This window comes from Entelurus aequoreus, linkage group LG15, assembly GCF_033978785.1.
Source record: "Entelurus aequoreus isolate RoL-2023_Sb linkage group LG15, RoL_Eaeq_v1.1, whole genome shotgun sequence".
NCBI classification, from domain to species: domain Eukaryota; kingdom Metazoa; phylum Chordata; class Actinopteri; order Syngnathiformes; family Syngnathidae; genus Entelurus; species Entelurus aequoreus.
This window is the reverse complement of record NC_084745.1, coordinates 36,834,742-36,854,268: the sequence shown is the minus strand read 5'-3', so window position 1 is coordinate 36,854,268 and position 19,527 is coordinate 36,834,742. Positions and strand designations below refer to the sequence as shown.

General features: G+C 40.4%; 1 protein-coding gene and 1 long non-coding RNA gene across 8 annotated transcripts in view; one reads left to right on the top strand and one right to left on the bottom strand.

Moving 5' to 3' along the window:
- Positions 1–5,769: 5,769 nt before the first annotated feature.
- On the top strand, positions 5,770–10,955 carry LOC133630094 (uncharacterized). Its single transcript, XR_009821191.1, has 3 exons — positions 5,770–6,011; positions 6,803–7,101; positions 10,401–10,955. It is a non-coding gene; the product is annotated as an uncharacterized LOC133630094 (long non-coding RNA).
- LOC133630093 (anion exchange protein 2-like) overlaps positions 9,016–19,527 on the bottom strand; it is a 46,462-nt gene continuing 35,950 nt past the window's right edge. For all 7 annotated transcript variants that reach the window (XM_062021376.1, XM_062021378.1, XM_062021377.1 and 4 more), the window contains 8 exons: positions 17,025–17,219; positions 16,235–16,474; positions 16,072–16,161; positions 13,248–13,414; positions 12,640–12,893; positions 12,400–12,569; positions 10,611–10,784; positions 9,016–10,530 (listed from right to left, as the gene is read on the bottom strand). In XM_062021376.1, the coding sequence (XP_061877360.1) occupies positions 10,450–10,530; positions 10,611–10,784; positions 12,400–12,569; positions 12,640–12,893; positions 13,248–13,414; positions 16,072–16,161; positions 16,235–16,474; positions 17,025–17,219 (1,371 nt within the window). In that variant the 3' untranslated portion in view covers positions 9,016–10,449. The remainder of the gene's footprint in view (positions 10,531–10,610; positions 10,785–12,399; positions 12,570–12,639; positions 12,894–13,247; positions 13,415–16,071; positions 16,162–16,234; positions 16,475–17,024; positions 17,220–19,527) is intronic.

Here is a 19,527-nt window from a genome sequence, read left to right as displayed (position 1 = left end):
ATAGAAACCATATGTCGTAATCACACATGTGCGTTGTAATCACCCATTCCCTCTACATTTACCACCTCTATATTTATAGTGAGGGAGGTGAGGCCTTACTCTGACAGTTCACTCTCACTATTAATGAGATTTGTTCTTGGCACAAGGTGCTCGTCAATGCACCAAGAGACAAAATGGTTCTTCAACAATGGGCGCTTTTTTCTTTTCGAAACATCTTCAATTAAAAATTAAGGTGAAAACTGTATACCACTCATTTTTAAACTAATTCTCATTCCAAGACACTCTGACTCATTGTGAGGTGAAAGTTGATTTGCAAAGTTCACAAATACATATCTTAATGCATTGCTTAACACAAAATGAGTAAGGAATATAAACACCAAACATATTTTGGGCCACCCTGCATGTGATACGCATGGATGATCATGTGTGTGACAACCAAGCCCGGATAAAATGTGACGACCAACCACAGCTGGCATTATTTGCTAGCATCAAGTCAAATAACCATTTTACTTGTTAGCTAGCTAATACCAAACTAAACTGACGTTAAAAAAAACTTTACAAACACTGATGAGCTGAATATTTTAAACATTTTTTTACACAAAAAACACAAAAAGTCTTACTCTGTGCAGCCCTTTGAGACACTTGTGATTTAGGGCTATATAAATAAACATTGATTGATTGATTTATTGATTGATACTCTAGAAAAGACTATGTAGGTGAGCCTTATACCTATTCTGTAAAATCCCATAAAATAATTTTAAAATGTATAATGTGTCTGACAAACAGGCCCGTTCTTCCCCAATTGGCAAACTTTAAGTGAAAGATGACAAGACTCCACACACATGAAATTGATTTTTTTTTTAATGAACCAACCTTACATAAATGGTCAGCAAAGCCGAGATAGATTGTCGCATAAAAGCTGTTACACTTGCATTATGAGATTCATGCAACACACTACTTTAAGATTTGTTAGCATCTTGTTTGACATTACACCTGTTTTTTGTGTGTTTGTATTACATTTGCACAGCTAAAAGTGTCAGACCTCCGGTGTTGTAGTTCATTTGTTTGCAGTTCTCCTGCCTGGTCGTCACCATTTCCTTAAATTAGAAGGTAAAAACCATGAGATTAATAACAACAATTGTTCTTGAAGGCCCACTTGCTAAAATGACCTGAGCAGATATACACCACATGGACAAAAGTATTGGGATATTGTTAGAGGACTATTTTTCCACCTTTGGACGGAGTGAACTAAACTGTACATGAGCATTATGTTGGAGGACATGACATGAATGCACCCTGTGTTTCCTATTCCTTGCAAAACCCACACATTGAATCTCATTTAGGTTCTGGAAAAGAGGTACCAGGAACGAGACGAATGGAGAAGAATGTTAACTTTCAGTTTGATCCCTGTCAAGGTGTTGCAGCCAAGATGGACAAAAGCGTGAGAGGCGGGCGACCATTTTAGAGATCGCTTCGACTTTTAGTGAGCTCGGTTCCATCTACCAGCGCTGGTGTTAGTATTGTTTGTACTTACTCCTTTTTTGTCGAATGAATTGTTAAACTTAAATTCTAGACACTTGTCATCATTTTGGACAGCCGTAGAACTAAATAATCTGGGTGGACTATTCCCCCCCTAAAAGGGAGGGTCCTAATGATATCTACAGGATGTGTTTGTGTAAATATTTTGTGGGGAATTTATGTATTTTATGGACTTGCTAGTCATATTGAAAGCAAACAATTGCCAAATTGACGTTTAAAAAAAAAGTGGATTAAAAGGTATTCCAAGACTTTTGTCCATTCAGCTTATCAAGAGAGGAGATACCTGAGTGAGTCTGGGCCTCTGAATGCAGTGAACGTAAGGCGTAGGTTCAGCTCGGATGTCGTTTTCTTCAGTCTTGTAACACACCGCGCAGTCCATGAGAGGCTGCAAGGACATACGGTCAATGATCCTCATGTTCACATGCAAAATACTCATCATATTATTTCTCACTCTGTCGTTCCTGAAGGGACATTTTTGTTCCTTGGAAGGCCTTCCTTTGGTGCACCTGGTGGGCTTCAGTTGAAAGTGGTGGTAGTAGTATTTCACGTTGAAGCCACACTGCAACAAACAACCAAAAGCAACACTGAAGACACACCACTAAACAGAAAAAATATATAAATATGTTTAAATAATTGTATTTATCAATCATACAATTTTTGGGGGTATTTCGCATTTTTTCTTTCGATAGAAAATATATTTTCCGACTGTTTGCATGCAATCTAAATGTGAATATTTAATTTGAAAGTCCCTATTGAGGTCACTACACATATTTAGGAGATATCCCAGTGTTCTGTTTTAGTTTCAAACCTATGAAGCATAGATAAATATTTTAATATATATATATATATAAATATTTTAATATATATATATATATATATATATATATATATATATATATATATATATATATATATATATATATATATATATATATATATATATAGTGTACTACATTTGACGCTTGAGAAACAAAGTTAGAAAGACCAAGGATCTATGAATGATCCGGCAGGATATATGCAAGATAATCTAATCTGCATTGACCTGAATCTCAAAGTGTGCTGTAAAATAGAGTTTAAATCAGGGGTGTCAAACGTAAGGCCCGGCCCGCGAACAGGTTTTAACCGGCCCGCGGGATGAGTTTGCTAAGTATAAAAATGAGAAATAAACTAGTGTTCTAAATGTGTCCACTGGATGTCGCAATAGCAATTCTTTGTATCTTTGTAGATGATGCTACATATGTAAAAAAAAACACATGATGTTAGTGCACCAGTCGAGGAAAATGATCAAACTACATAAATAACATCCTGTAATTTAATTTTGATATTATTTTTTTTATCTTGATAGATTTAAAATTAACACCAATGAGTTGACTAATGAACATTATCACATAATTTCTTCAGAAAGTATAAATAACGACAAATAAAGATAGAATACTATTAACCGCAACATGTAAGTGTAAAAACAACAACAACAAAATCATTTTTTAATCAAAGAAAACAATCGGAAGTTGTCTTTATTTTGAAGTTATCGTGCCGAGATTTTACCAGTCTGGCCCACTTGAAAGTATATTTTTCTCCATGTGGCCCCTGATCTAAAATGAGTTTGATAGCCCTGGTTTAAATGCTTCAATTTGCTTGAAATACACAAAAATATGTGGAAAACTTGTGCATGAAAACAAAAAGCTTAATATTGTTTTGCACAAATTTAATGACCAAAGGTAAACAAATGTGTTGCTAAAAATATGCCACTTTAAATGTATACAATCAATAAATCACTTGCTCCAAATAAATAAAATGATAGTTTAAAAAAAAATGGAGTGAAGTACTGTATATTTGGAAGTTTTACCTCAGCGTCTGACTTTTCCAGACTTCTCAGGAAGCGAAAATGGTGATGCACCCCAGAATGAGAGTTGAGATGCACTAAGGCAAGGTCCACTCCTTTCTTGTAGTCTTCTGGGAGCTGATCGTAGGCATCCTGGGCTTGGGCCGACTGCAGAAGGGCTCCTCCAACACAAACCAGCAGCAGCTTCAACACGACCGCCATTTTCCTCAGAGTGAAAGTCCACTGCGGGGTGAACAACCCTTTGTGTCCGTCTGTCTGTCTCTCCGGCAAACACCAAGCTCCAAAACAAGTCCTGCTAAGGCTGCTGAGGACTCAGTACAAGGACCGTCTAGCAGCTTCTGCGCCAACTTTTTATCTCCTCTTCCAGTAAAAGCCTGTGGGGAGTCACACTGAGGCTTGTCTTGACAAAAACATGCAGCTGCATGACATTCTGTGTTTTTACACACTTGGCCCACTCAGCCACATCCTGGAAACAAGGTCAATGAGCAATGAGGAGACTCAAAACAATTTGAAAGGTCAATAGGGGTGTCTGGGGCCCACTTTTGTCACGGTTCAGCTCCCTGTAGGATACATTTACGGGAAAGTGGGTCACTTATGGCAAAAGTCTTTAATGATGTGGCACCTGTGGATACATCCGAACACATTAGTCACAAAGGTTTTAGCCAATGAACCAAACAATCACTAATGGTAAGTTCTAACCAGAGGGAACATCAACTAGGATTTACTTCATTTGGAAGAGAAAACAACATAAAAGTAGAGATGTCGATAAATGCTTTAAAATGTAATATCGGAAATTATCAGTTTCGGTTTCAAAAAGTAAAATGTATGACTTATTAAAACGCCGCTGTACGTAGTGGTACACGGATGTAGGGAGAAGTACAGCGCGCCAATAAACCTTAAAGGCACTGCCTTTGCGTGCCGGCCCAGTCACATAATACCTACGGCTTTTCACACACACAAGTGAATGCAAGGCATACTTGGTCAACAGCCATACAGGTCACACTGAGGGTGGCCGTATAAACAACTTTAACAATGTTACAAATATGCGCCACACTGTGAACCCACACCAAACAAGAATGACAAACACATTTCGGGAGAACATCCGCACCGTAACACAACATAAACACAACAGAACCAATACCCAGAACCCCTTGCAGCACTAACTCTTCCGGGACGCTACAATATACACCCCGCCCCCCGCCCCCCCACACCTCCCACCTCAACCCCGCCCACCTCAACCTCCTCAGGAAGAGCATGTCCCAAATTCCAAGCTGCTGTTTTGAGGCATGTTAAAAAAAATAATGCACTTTGTGATTTCAATAATAAATATGGCAGTGCCATGTTGGCACTTTTTTCCATAACTTGAGTTGATTTATTTTGGAAAATCTTGGTACATTGTTTAATGCATCCAGCGGGGCATCACAACAAAATTAGGCATAATAATGTGTTAATTCCACGACTGTATATATCGGTATCGGTTGATATCAGAATCGGTAATTAAGAGTTGGACAATATCGGAATATCGGCAAAAAAAGCCATTATCAGACATCTCTACATAAAAGCGTTCTTTTTAACTATCTGGAGTTTTTCTAACTAATAGTGGAAAACCGAAAATATTTCTAAAAGTCTGTGCAAGTATTTATTGCATTTTTGCTTACAATTTACACTTACACTCCAAACCAACAGGAAGCGCTGTGCTGCCAGACAATCTGTCACTATTACCACAATTTAGGAATGCTAACTTCCGTAGCATGAGACGAAACTAGCTGGTAAAAAGGTCGATTTTCATTTCCTGGTCTATAAATGCTTCATAACTCGCTTAAAAATTGATGACACAAATGACTAAGGTTTGCACGACCCTTTGTAAATACGCTTCCATTCTTTCTTGCTTTTGATAACCCTTTTGTTTACTTCCCGCTTCACTCCATTTTGACTCACTCTCACCTCACAAGGACAAAAGTGGTATTACAGGTAATACAGCATAATACTGCAGTGTTGTCTTGAATTTGCTGCAAATACTTTCAAATCAGGTTTTATTTTGTAATTTATTATGTTATTTTTATATATATGATATATATATAAATATAATGTATTATTATATTTATAATGTAATTTTCAATCAAGGAAGAAATAAGAATTGTAAATGGTTTGAATGCTTTAAAGAAGGCCATACATAGACAGGAACTTTGTTGCCTATTTAAACTCCATTATATTTTTTTCAACACTGTGACATTACAATAGCTTGATCATAACAAATAGACTGACTCTGCTTTAATGTTCCAGAAGAAGTCAAAATAAGTAGGACAAATACATTTGCACAAGTCAACATTCACTTTGTTCCGATCGATGCCAGAAGGTTTGTTGCTCCGCTGCTGTATGCCAACCTGTTGCAATGCTCCACTCTGCTCACTTTCACCTCCTGCCAATAGAAATCCAGGAGAAACGTTAGACATTTCTGCTTTTTAACAGCCAGAAACACGAGAGCAGACCAAAAGGGACCCACCGCTGTGACGGCCGGTTTGTGCAGACAGTTGAGGTACGGTTTCGGCTCTTGCTCAATCTCTCCTTGGAATGTTTTGTAACAAATGGCGCAGTCGATCATGGGCTGCACGGGAGCAAACAAAAACAAGTAAGGACAAGCCGTTGTGGTCACATTCCGCATTTTTTTCTTCTTCCCGTAAACGTGCTTACAACGTCATTCCTGAAGTGACACCCTGCTGGATCCACTGTTCCTTTTTGGCATCGGGTGGCTTTAAGGTAGAAGTGGTGGTAGATGTAGACCACATCGAATCCGGCCTGGAGGAGAAGATAGAGAGAATTAAATCCATATAAATGAAAATCCTCATATTCTTTTGAAAAGGTCACAGGTCAGCTAAAGCAAGAAAAGTACCTCCACGTTGGACTGTGTGACACTCCTCAAGAAGAGAAAATGATTCTGGATTCCGTTGTGAGCGTTGAGCTTCTCCAGAGACAAGTCTACACCTTTCTTGAGGGCTTCTGGAAGGTTACTGTAAGCCTCTTGTGCATCAGCACAGGTACACAAAGCTCCAGCACTGAGCAACAGCAGCAGCAAAGCAGCCATCTTCCTTCTTGTTTCTGTCGCAGTCAGACTAAATAACGTACCACCCTCTTTGTTTCGGGGAACATCCTGCCCTCTTTTTTCCCCCAAACAGAGGAGACAGCCTGTGGGGACAGACCGTGTGGAATGCTGGCATTTACAGTAACATCTTCACATTTTAGGGCAGCCATTTTCCAACATACAATGCTTTTACATCATTTTAAATGAAGTGTTTGTGTCAAATGATCAATTAAAGAGGTCAAATTATGGTTTTTTTCTACATTTACAACACTTCCTTGTTGTCTACATAACATGTAATAGTTGTTCTTTGGTCAATATTTTGCATATATTATGTTTTACAGACCGTTTTCAGGCCGCTTTCTGACCGTCTCTTCAGGATGTGCCATTTTGTGGGCTGTCTGATTTACGTGCCTCCACTTCAACAGCGTCTTCTCCCCACCATCTTTGCTGTAGTTATAAAGCCTATAATGAGTTTACTGACAATTTAAATTAATTTCAAACTTTATGCTACTTTGTTTTAAAAATGGCAACAGTGGAGGATGCATGTCCATGTACGAGCCAGTCTGCCCCACAACAAGAGGAAAGAGAAAAATACGGAGCTTATTGACTACAAGTGGCGGGCACACGCAAAGCACTCTGGGTAAATTTGCACCATATTTGGATAATCCTCTAATGTCAAATCTGGAAAAGACGTCCCACTTGGGGAAAATTCCAAACGGCTCGTTCAGCAAAAGGATGAAGGAAGGCAAGATTGTTTTATAAATATTCCCGCAATGCCTCACGGTTTGATTTCAAATTTTCGGGACTTACGCAGATCCCAACTACACAACAGCAGGGAACAGGTAAGAAAAGTTGGTTTTGTATAATTGAATTTCATAAGATTAATTAGATTGCATTAATCAAATTTCACTCAACTTTTTAACTGTATTGCTAATGTTGAGATAAACAGTGCATCATTAAATAATGAGCACAGTATTCTTCGAACCTTGTCTTTTAACCCCAACAAGTAAGCAATTTTGACTGCAAAATCATTTTTCATGTCTAAACAAGCCAGTGACTAACCATGTTTCACAACTGATACTACAATTCCCAGAATACATTGCGGCATATCGCTTCTGTTGGGAGTAGTCACTGGTTAGCATCATGTAGCGCTCTTAAAATACATTCAGAGTATAGTTTTATCGACACAAATTGTTGGAAGGGATACTTTCTGATATTAAAAACACATAAAAGTGCAAAGTATATATTTAAATTTGCTAGATCACGAGCTTAATTGGCTAATTCCGGAGTACAGACAGCGTTTGGCGACCCGATAGTTAGTGGGATATGTGGCTCATAGCGAACACTTCTGTCAGTACACTTGAATAAATATACTACTTTATACACCATATGAATATACTACCATATACACTGCCTACTTAGTTCCCGAAAGCATGAATTTCACGGCCTCGCTGCACACTCACCATTTGAGGCGTGTTGAGTGCAACATCCGGGTACTGAAAATGCTAATTCTAAGCAGTTAACCCAGCGGTCGGCGACCCAAAATGTTGAAAGAGCCATATTGGACCAAAAATACAAAAAACTAATCCGTCTGGAGCCGCAAAAAATGAAAAGCCGTATAAAAGCAACACATGACGTAAGTGTCTATATAAGCTATAATAGACTACTATCAAAATGACTCCATTAGTAAATCAGAGGCCACTTAGAAAGTGACATAACTCCTGGAAATTACTGGCTTTTAATGGCCAACGGTGTGTCCAAGTTAAAGGAAACGGCAGGCTGTCTTATATTAATATATTTATTACAATCTTTGGCAAGCTGGGTAACGTTTGCTGTGGTCTGGAACAACATGGCACACAAACTATCTGAAATGCAGCCAATATTACATACAGATAATGTGTCACTGGGGCATGCAAAACTAAATTTTATACAAAGAGGGTAAAAGTAAAGGATATTAAATGAGCTCAAATATACCTACAAATGAGGCATAACGATGCAATATGTACATACAGCTAGCCTAAATAGCCTGATTAGCACTCCAACAAGTCAATAACATCAACAGAGTGCACCTTTGTGCATTCACGCACAGCATGAAACTTTTGGTGGACAAAATGAGACAAAGGAGTGGAAGATTTTACATGTAAACAAACTGTTGTGTCACAGTCCACACTATGCTGAGTTCAAGAACCGCCAAAATGAGGACAAAACGATGTTCACCAAATACTCTCATCAGTGAAGCATACACACAAACATATTAAACATGGGCTTTCTAACAACTGGGAAGGTTTGTGTCATGTTTGTCCTCAAACAAAAAACATTCTAAAACAAAAAAATGATTTCCCCCCATCTTTTTCCATTTTCAATACTTTAAAAAAATGCTTCTGGGGAGCCACTAGGGCGGCACCAAAGAGCAGCTCAAGAGCAGCGGGTGGCTGACCCCCGGCCCGAGTTAACCAGATGTAAGGGATACAGTTAGCTTTTTAGCTGTCATGTTAACATAAATAACGACATGTAACGTTAAATGCTATGCCGAGCCAAGAAGACACCCACAATAAATAGAAAATAGCGTTTATTTGTCATCAATATTTGAACCGTCAAATGTACAAGGGAACATCAGTAGTGGCCTCTGTGTTCATCATTCTGACACACACAGAGCACCTTCACATCATCCACAAGCAGCACAAGCAAACAAAAACAATCCCCTTCATCAGTGTGTGTGTGTGTTCCAAATGACCCCAATAACAGCAGTAAGGGCTCACATTGCGATAGATAAATAAGAGTTATTTTTCATTTACTGGATGCTTGCAGCCCATCTCTTGCTAAGTACCCTGCAGGCACTTGAGATTTTGTGCAAATTTGTGACAGCAAACAGGCACAATATCGCAAACATCAACACTTAACAGTAACAGGACATTCTTTTTTGACACACTCAAAGCTACCTATCCATGCCACAGCTGAAAAAACATGACATACAACACACACACACACGCGAACATCCCCCCCACACACAATTTAAGATCCTTCCCTCTCACCAACGCAATTTGAGATTGTCTCCACAAGTCTTTGCTCAAAATGCAGTTGACTGTATATGTTTTCACACAGTTATTCGCCAATGATTAATGCTGGAATGTCAAATTTTTAGTAGGATGTGAGCCTATGAGAGTTTGGCAATGTAGTGACAACAAACAATCCCACAAACAACCCAAGTGACAACTCAATTTTACAGTTTTTAGTATTTATAACTCTGCAGACTATGTTAGCGTTCTACTAACAACATGTGTTAGTGGCTCTAATGTGTAAGCAAGTGTTGTTTTGCTGTTTAAAAAAAAACAACTAAAATAATATTCGAGGCAGAAAAGTATATTGCCCTCTGCTGGGCAATCTTCTAAACTGCTGTCGGCGGTTAAAAACACAATAATGACAGGTAGTCAGTCAGTAAGCATAAAACAATACGAACTTGGAGATTTAAAACATTGAGTTAAAGTTACTCGTCTGATTTGGTGTCTTCATTTATTTTATTTTATTTTTTAAAAGTGCTACTAGCTTCTTCAAGAGACGGGTAAAGTAAAGTGAGAGGTTGTCAAAATAAGGCAAAAGACGACTCGGATCAAAATCCTCCCAGTACACAGTTATGTCATGTAAGGCACTTGGTAAGCTAAAAAAGAAAAACAATGACAGACGCAAAAAACTAACTTGAACAGCAGTAAGTGTGAATATAAAGGAAGGCATCCTCTATATTCATCACATATTCAATGTGAATCAAAACAACCTTTCAGGGCTAAAAGAATCACTTTGCAACTCGATTTAACGTGATAGCGTTGTCAGATCATTTGGAATCCCCTGAAATACTATTTAATATGAATAATAAAAACCTACATGACCGCTTGTTCTTGAAGTGGGCCTTAAAGGTCCCCTCTTGGCTTGTTTTGTCACTAATAGGTGATGCTGATGAGGAGGTGTTCCAGGAGGAAACTCACAGCCTGGGCAGCTACACGGGCATGTGCATCTCAGAGTACTCGTCGTGACACTCGCGCTCGTCGAACGTGGGCTCCACGTCGTCCGCATCCAGCTGCAAGGACAGAAACAACATGGATATGTGGTCATGTGTTATCTGGACGGAGGAACGACTTGCGGTGGCGGCACGCTCACGCAAAGCATCTCCCGCCCGTTGAAGATCCGCGGCAGCAGGAACATCTTGACGGGCACGGTGAGGATGAGCACGAAGGGGAAGGCCAGCGACGCCTGCGTGGACATGACGGCCCACAGCGCGGCCAGACACACCACCTGGATGCAGGTGAAAAGGTGCATGCGCAGCGTTCGCACCTGGATGCAAAATCAACAAAATGATGGATCAATATATTGATAAATTATTCATTGTGTCTCTACTACAGATTGACGGATGTTTTTTTCAGGGTCGATACTATTATTAGTAGTCAAGGAGGTCCAATAACCGATTTTTGAAGTCGATATTAATTTCCAATAAAAATGATTTAAACATGAATAATATACATCAATAAACAGCTGGATAAGGCTTTAAGTTGTTTTTTTTGAGATAACTTTAGGAAACCTCGGATCAGTAGCGAGATAGTATTTTATGTAGCGCTAATGTTGTGGTTAATTTAGCACCAAAAAACATCAGGGGGTTTTACAAACACCTTTATTACATGTGTCTAAGAGGACCATCAACATTTGCATTTCAAAATATGGGAACTCTCCTGGGAAAATTTGTAAAAATATGGGATTTCTCTTCATCACAATAACTCGCCATCTACTCAATTTTATAGCGGTTTATGAATTTAATGTATTGTAAGTAGAGATGTCCGATAATATCGGACTACAGATATTATCGGCCGATAAATGCTTTAAAATGTAATATCGGAAATTATCGGTATCGGTTTCAAAAAGTTAAATTTATGACTTTTGAAAACGGCGCTGTACGGAGTGGTACACAGACGTAGGGAGAAGTACAGAGCGCCAATAAACCTTAAAGGCACTGCCTTTGCGTGCCGGTAGAATCACATAATATCTATGGCTTTTCCCACACACACAAGTGAATGCAAGGCATACTTGGTCAACAGCCATACAGGTCACACTGAGGGTTGCCGTATAAACAACTTTAACACTGTTACAAATATGCGCCACACTGCGAACCCACACCAAACAAGAATGACAAACACATTTCGGGAGAACATCCGCACCGTAACACAACATAAACACAACAGAACAAATACCCAGAAGCCCTTGCAGCACTAACTCTTCCGGGACGCTACAATATACACCCCCCGCACATTTTTTCCTGGATGTTACAGAAAGTATGAGAATGTGTGAGCTGCTGCCTGCTCTTCTTTACTTATAAAATACATCACCTATTTGTCAAAATATTTACAAAAAGTTTAGAATTTTGGCAGAGGTATCTTTTCTGTTGTTGTCATGTCTCTGTTGTGTAGCTATTTGATATAACCACAGAACATGAAACTCTGACGCGCGAGTGGGCAGTGAAATCAAACCGGAGAAGAAATCTCAAAAGAAGTCTAATGCCCTGTCAGATATCAAAACATATTTAGGGAGAATTATTGACAATAAGAGTAATTTTATTCTTAAACTAATTTAAAAAAAAGAAAAATTTCATACATAGGGCAAACAGGCTGGTGCTTGAGCAGTGGTTATTACTATCTACTTCACAATTTTTTTAATACTAAATATTGGTGTCATATACATTGTATCTGCTGATATAGTAATGTTGTAGTTGTAAAAAATAAACAAACATTTTAAAAAAGGCCGATACCGATATACGTCAAAATGATAAATATCGGCGCTGATAATAGATCAATCTCTGGTTTCTACTCATTTGTCAAATTAACTGACAAATGAATCCTTCTTTAATGATCCTGTTTAAAAATGATTTTATGTTGAAAGGTAAGCGTGATGTGTTTGTCACCTTGCGGACGTAGCTGTGGTCAGGGTGGTACTTTGGCGGCATGAGCAGCAGCATAATGCGCTCGGTCAGCTGGATGCCGTTGAGTGACATAACCCCCATGTAGAGGAAGATGCCAAAGAGCACGGCCAGCGGGATCTTCCGCAGGAGGTCCCCAATAACGATGGACAAACCTGGAGGGGAGAAGACAAATGAGACGTCCTCCTTTGAACAAGGCGACGCGAGACATGCGGCGACACCCACCAACCAGGATGGCCACCAGCAGCCCCGTCACCCTCTGCTCCTTCACCTCCTGGATGCGGGGCTTGTCTCCAGGGGCGACGGCCTTGCTCATGACTGTGAGGGCGTTGACGTGGGTCACCGAGCGGACCGTGGCGGCCGCCATCCACGGTAGGCCGAAGAGGGCCGAGGTGCCGCCCAGCACCACGATGAGGAGCAGGTCCAGATGGAAGCCGGAGCCTTTGACCAGCATGCGCTCTTTTTTGCTAACAATCAGGCTAAAGAAGAAACACACAATTTTGAAGGAAAATGCTAACACACTCTTTGGGTAAAAAAAACATTATAATCTCCTGATGTTTTTTTTTTAGTGCCACAAGATGGCACAAGCATCATTTCAAATATCATTAGTGGGTAGCTTTAGCCTGCTCTTTAAAATGTTGCCAAATTCTTTACTATTTATGCCGGCTCAGCAGTTTCCCTAAGCTATTTCAACATTGGTTCATTGTGTTGCGCAATATACTTCTAAATAAATGACAATGTGGTCAAAGAAAGCGATGTCCTCCTTTCCACTTTCTAATGCACTCCAAATCCATATTCAAGCAAAAGAATGACGTAAATGAAGAGGGCCTCACGTGGTGATCTGAGTCTCCATGAAGATGAGGATGAAGACCAGCATGGCGGGTAAGCAGCAGGCAAACATCATCCAGATAGGGAACTCGCGCTCGCTGCCTAGCGGACTGATGAACCATCCTCGCTTGTCAGGTTTGGTCACAGATAAACCGCTGGGAACGTTCAGTTTCTGGACAAAGGGAAAAAAAAAAGTGCAGTATTGTATCCTTTAAAAGGGCAAAGATGTGTACATTAATGAGAAAGAATGTAAATGTTGACACTAAAAACTAGGGATGCACAATGTGGGTTTTTTCAAGACGATACTGATAACTTCCTGCTTCTCACCATACTGTAGTGTTGTGTCGTTCGCGAACGATTCGTTCGAAAGAACGAATCTTTTGAGTGAATGTACTGAACCGAATCACTTCATGAACTGATTCGTTCCTTTCTCAGTTCAGTTGAGCTCCGCCGCGACCATGCCGGTATGAGTGGAACTGGCGCATTCTGTGACTCACTGAACCCTCGACGTCGGCGAACGACGCAGCCAATGAGAGGGCGGGGGGAGGGACTGAGCGAACGATTCGTTCACCGCGGATTAACGACATGAATCACTCAGTGAACGACAACGCTCTCGCTCTCTGCTCTGCGGGGGCGGGGGGTAAAGTGTAGGGCAGGCTGTTTTGAGAAGATTTAAAATAAAAATAATAACTAATGTATGTACACATATATAGGCTATTATTTACACAGTTATTGTAACAAAAATAAATTTCTCCTTGGGGATCAATTCTGATTCATATTATTATTATTATTATCCATTCTACTGCAACTGTTGTTGTTGATGTTGTTTAGTAGCTATCATCATCATTATAATAATGCTGATTTGCAATTAAACTGTACTGCTGCTGCAGAAGTGATTCGGTTCACGTACTGAACTGCGGCCACAGTGTGGCGCTGTGTCAGTCACTGATTCTAGTGATTCAGTACAGTCAAAAGAACTGCAGAAGTGATTCGGTTCACGTACTGAACTGCGGACACAGTGTGGTGCTGTGTCAGTCACTGATTCTAGTGATTCTGTACAGTCAAAAGAACTGCAGAAGTGATTCGGTTCACGTACTGAACTGCGGCCACAGTGTGGTGCTGTGTCAGTCACTGATTCTAGTGATTCAGTACAGTCAAAAGAACTGCAGAAGTGATTCGGTTCACGTACTGAACTGCGGCCACAGTGTGGTGCTGTGTCAGTCACTGATTCTAGTGATTCAGTACAGTCAAAAGAACTGCAGAAGTGATTCGGTTCACGTACTGAACTGCGGCCACAGTGTGGTGCTGTGTCAGTCACTGATTCTAGTGATTCAGTACAGTCAAAAGAACTGCAGAAGTGATTCGGTTCACGTACTGAACTGCGGCCACAGTGTGGTGCTGTGTCAGTCACTGATTCTAGTGATTCAGTACAGTCAAAAGAACTGCAGAAGTGATTCGGTTCACGTACTGAACTGCGGCCACAGTGTGGTTCTGTGTCAGTCACTGATTCTAGTGATTCAGTACGGTCAAAAGAACTGCCGATCCCATGAAAACAAGCCACATGAAAACAAACACACGTCCCCATTATCTCAACACATAAAGTTATGAGAGTAGACTACTAGTCTACTAGCAGTCTACTGGCGGGGGGTAAAGTATAGGGCAGGCTGTTTTGAGAAGATTTAAAATAAAAATAATAACTAATGTATGTACACATACATAGGCTATTATTTACACAGTTATTGTAACAAAAATAAATTTCTCCTTGGGGATCAATTCTGATTCATATTATTATTTTTATTATTATCCCTTCTACTGCAACTGTTGTTGTTGTTAGATTAATGCGAGTCCCTACGCAGTGCGTGGGCACTCGCGTTCACCCTATTTGCTGCTTCTCCCGCGAATGTCTGCACTGTACTGTACTACATACTGTACTAAGGGGCGCCCCCCTAGTGTTGTGTCGTTCGCGAACGTGATTCAGGGAGGGGCGGTAGTGTTGTGTGGGCGCCTATTTGCTGCTTCTCCCGCGAATGTCTGCACTGTACTGTACTACGCACGCCCCCCCCCCCCCCCCCACTCCTATTTTTATTTTGGGGGGTGGGGGGGTGGGGGATTCGGTGAACAAATTTTTTGAACGAATCATTTTAAGGAACTGATTCTAGTGATTCAGTACAGTCAAAAGAACTGCCGATCCCATCACTACCATACTGATTAACTTATTTAAATCTATCATTTTTTTAAATGCACATTTAACCGTAGTTAATGCACACCTTTCTTTGCGGCTGGCTTTAGGGCAGCTTCTTTAGCGGCCGGCATGCGTTCTTTGTAGGCTTTTTAAAACCATGCTGACATTTTAGATGGCTGGTAAGGTTTAATGTGTTGAAGTGCGATGGAATTTTTGCAGAACATTTAGTGAAAATAGCACATGAAATGTATTCCTCCGAAACACCATGTTTATTTTTAACGAGATCAGGGGAAGTTTACAACACGAGTAGGAGAAAAGGAGACCTTGATTTGCTCAGCCTAAGTCACCTAAAGCACAGTACAGGTAATCTCGCCTTATTTTTCTCATGTCAATCTCATGTTTTTTTTTATGTTAATTGTATCATGTGAAGTCATACTTCCTCATATCGGCATGATAATTATCTGTACAATATTTATCATGCACTTCTACTAATGACACAAAGCTGACATTCAGGCAATTTTTTTCTTTAAAAAATGCATATATTGTATTGGCTTTTAAAATGAAATATATCAAAACGTCCCATGCATTCTTTTAATTTTTCAGTGTACGGCCCTCAAAGGAAAAAGTTCGGAGGCGTTGATGCTTACTTGTGTGTAAGTGTCATCCACGCTGTAGTCCACTAAGACCATGCTGAGAATGGCAATCGGCACCCCGAAATCTCCAATAATCCTGCGAAGCTTCAAAAACACAAAACGGTAATTACAACAAATCCATTTCAGGCTTTTGTGGGACGAACAATTCTCTTCCTACCCGGCCAGGGAAAAAGGCGCTGTTCTTGAACTTGCGCAGGTAGAAGGCGATGAAAAAGGTTCCCGCCATAAGAACCAACGAGAACAGCGCCGTGTTGGGCTCGCCAGTTGGACCAGCGGCCTGTGCCATGTCTGTGCCGTGGATTGGCAGCGCTGTGACGTTTTCAAAGGTGGTGTTGGCGGTGGCGGTGGCGTTCAAAGGTGCGAGGGGGCAGCGTCTCAGTGGATGCTGCTTGAAAATCTGCAACAAAGAGGCTACATGTCAATACGAATTATAGACAGTCACCAATGATTCTCAAACTGTGGTATGTGTACCATTAGTGGTACGTGGGCTCCATCTAGTGGTACTCCAAAGAATCAATTAGGTGATCAGTATTTTATTTTCCTATATTCAAACACAGTGTTGCTGTTTAAACTGGGTGTAAAGTTAGAGTGGCCAAAAACATTAAACAATTTGTTAAATAAAAACTCGGGCTTGTTTTAGTGAATACTTAGGCCTACTACGCTGCTTTATTTCAATTTTGGTCATTAGTTAAACCAGTTTGAGAAACACTGTCAAAGACCATTTAAGGCTCTCATTAGTTTTGTGTCAGCATATTCTTATTGCGATTAACTCCAATCACTGCTGTAAAAATGGACACAAAAATAAGCCAGGATTAATAAATCCGCAATCCAAAAAACTCTCAAATCCAATCAGTCAGCAAAGCTTTAACTCAGTTCTGAAGCAGGTGCAGAGATTAAGTCAGCTGCATTTAATATCATAGAGGATGTTTTTCTTTGGTCTTTTTTACCTTGCCAAGCTTCATGAAGGTCTCGCAAATGAAGATGAGAGAGATGAGGAAGGAGAAGATCTCCTGCGTAAAGCGAGAGACGAAGCGCACCAGGAAGCTGCCCTCGAAGGCCACCGTGACGAGCACAATGACCACGAGCCAGAAGCCAATCCAGACGCGGCCTGTCAGGTACTCCATGTCGTTGGCTTTGCAGAACTGGGGAGAGACCACCACCGTTAGACCAGACTGAAGACAGAATGTCCTGACCAGCAGGTGGGTAGATTGATACCAAGGTAATATACAGTATGTATCGGATCAATACTACTATTTCTCTGCTACATTTTCATTCACGTTTGGCATATATTTATGTATTGTTTTATGGTGTTACCTCAACTTAAGAGTGCCCCAAATTAAGAGTGTTTTGAGATAAGAATTGTCTCGTCTAATCGTTATGCTTTAAGTTACTAGCATCCCCGCCTTTAGTTGGCGTATCAAATGCCACAGTGAACTCCGTAAGACCAGATCAAAACATCTGGTCTTACTCGAGTCGCTAGCATTAGCTTATAGCTTGTAATCAAAAATAATTTTGTTTTTCCCAACTCTTGGAAGGAAGAAAGTCAGTTTGAAGGACATTGCTGAGAAGAAGTGGATGATAGTCATTGAATTAAAGAAATAAATCATCAAACTCAAACTTGCCAAAGCACCATATGGAAGCAGAATTAGTCTAATGCCAGCAGAGAATATTAAAATAATATCCAAATGGCGGACATTTATCCTGGAAAATATGGAAACGCTGCTGATGGTGTGTTGACGGAGAAGCAGCTGGAAGGAAATACCGTAGCAGTCCACTCTCCAAAGTATATGCTGTACATTATTATTACATTACACATTACTGTAGTTAGTAGTAGAACATTCTATTGTTTTTTATACAATATGTCATACAGAACATACAATATGTCTTATCTAAAAGTTATGTTTATTTTTAAAAGGCATGTGACATGTTAAAATTGTGCTGTTGATTTGAAGAAAAGTGTTTTTGAGTTGCGAGCTTCGTCATAGAATCAAGTTTGTAAATTGAACCACTACTCTAAATAGTTTGATGGTTTACAAAGTTTGGAAATACTTCATTGGAAAATTGAGGGCTTTTGGCGCAAAAAGCCAAAGAATTTGTATACTTCATTGGAAAATTGAGGGCTTTTGGCGCAAAAAGCCAAAGAATTTGTACGAATAATAAAAGGGAATACTACTTTATTTGATAAATTCTTCAAATATGTTTGTTGATAAAAATACATTTGTTTTATTATTAGTGTTTCATCCAGGTTATAATCATGATCAACAAGTTAAAAGACAAAAAAAATGTCACAAAATCATCAGATCTTGAAAACTGTCTAAGAAAGAAGATGGATATAAAGATTTGTACTAATCGCCCACCTCTACTGACAACAGCTTCAGCTAACTTGGAACATGTTACAGCTGAACAGGAAGTGAATTGAAATATGAGATTTAAATATATATGATATATATATATATATATATCATCATCATGGCGCCGATGAAGGCTGCCTCTGTGCTCTCGTGCGCTCTGTTTTGTTTGTTTTTGTGCGTAAATTGTGTGTCCGGGTGCTCTTACACTCGCGAAGAGCTACTGAACATCAGATCCATCATCCCTATGGACTTATTACCGGTCATCTTAGCGTCAGCTGCGGATTTGATTCATTCTTTGATCAAAAGAGGGAGACCGCACCGAAGAGGAAAGAGAGCGGGCGCCCTTGTCCGTCTCCGCGGACGGGGATTACGCACGCCTCTACCAGGCATCTTTCTCTCCAACGTCCGCTCACTTGCCAACAAGATGGATGAGCTAGCATTGCTGATGAGAAGAAACAAGGACTTTTCCTCATCTTGTGTGTTGTGCTTCACGGAGACATGGCTGAGCGCGAGTGTCCCGGACAGCGTGGTTCAACTGGAGGGCTTTCATCTTCTCCGCGCGGACCGAGACGCGGAGCTCTCCGGCACAAAAATAGGCGGTGGAGTCTGCTTCTTTATCAACAGCAACTGGTGTACAGACGTGACAGTGATATCCAAACACTGCTCTCTGGAATATATTTTCATTCACTGTAAGCCCTTTTACTCACCGCGTGAGATCATTTCATTCATTCTGGTGGCTGTTTACATCCCACCCGGCGCGGACGTGCGTGATGCTCAGCGCACGCTTGCAGGACAGATCTTACATGTGGAACAGTCTTTTCCGGAGTCTCTTGTTATCGTGCTTGGTGACTTTAACAAGGGAAATTTGAGCCAGGAAATACCAAAGTATAGGCAGTTTATTAAATGCCAGACCAGAGAGGAGAACACTGTTACACTACAATTAGCAAGGCTTTTCATGCAGTCCCGCGCGCTGCTCTTGGACTATCAGATCACGTGATGGTGCACTTAATCCCTTCATACAGACAGAGACTGAAACCATTGAGTGTTTCACAGACGAGTCTGTGGACGAGCTGCGTGCATGTTGGGAGACGACAGACTG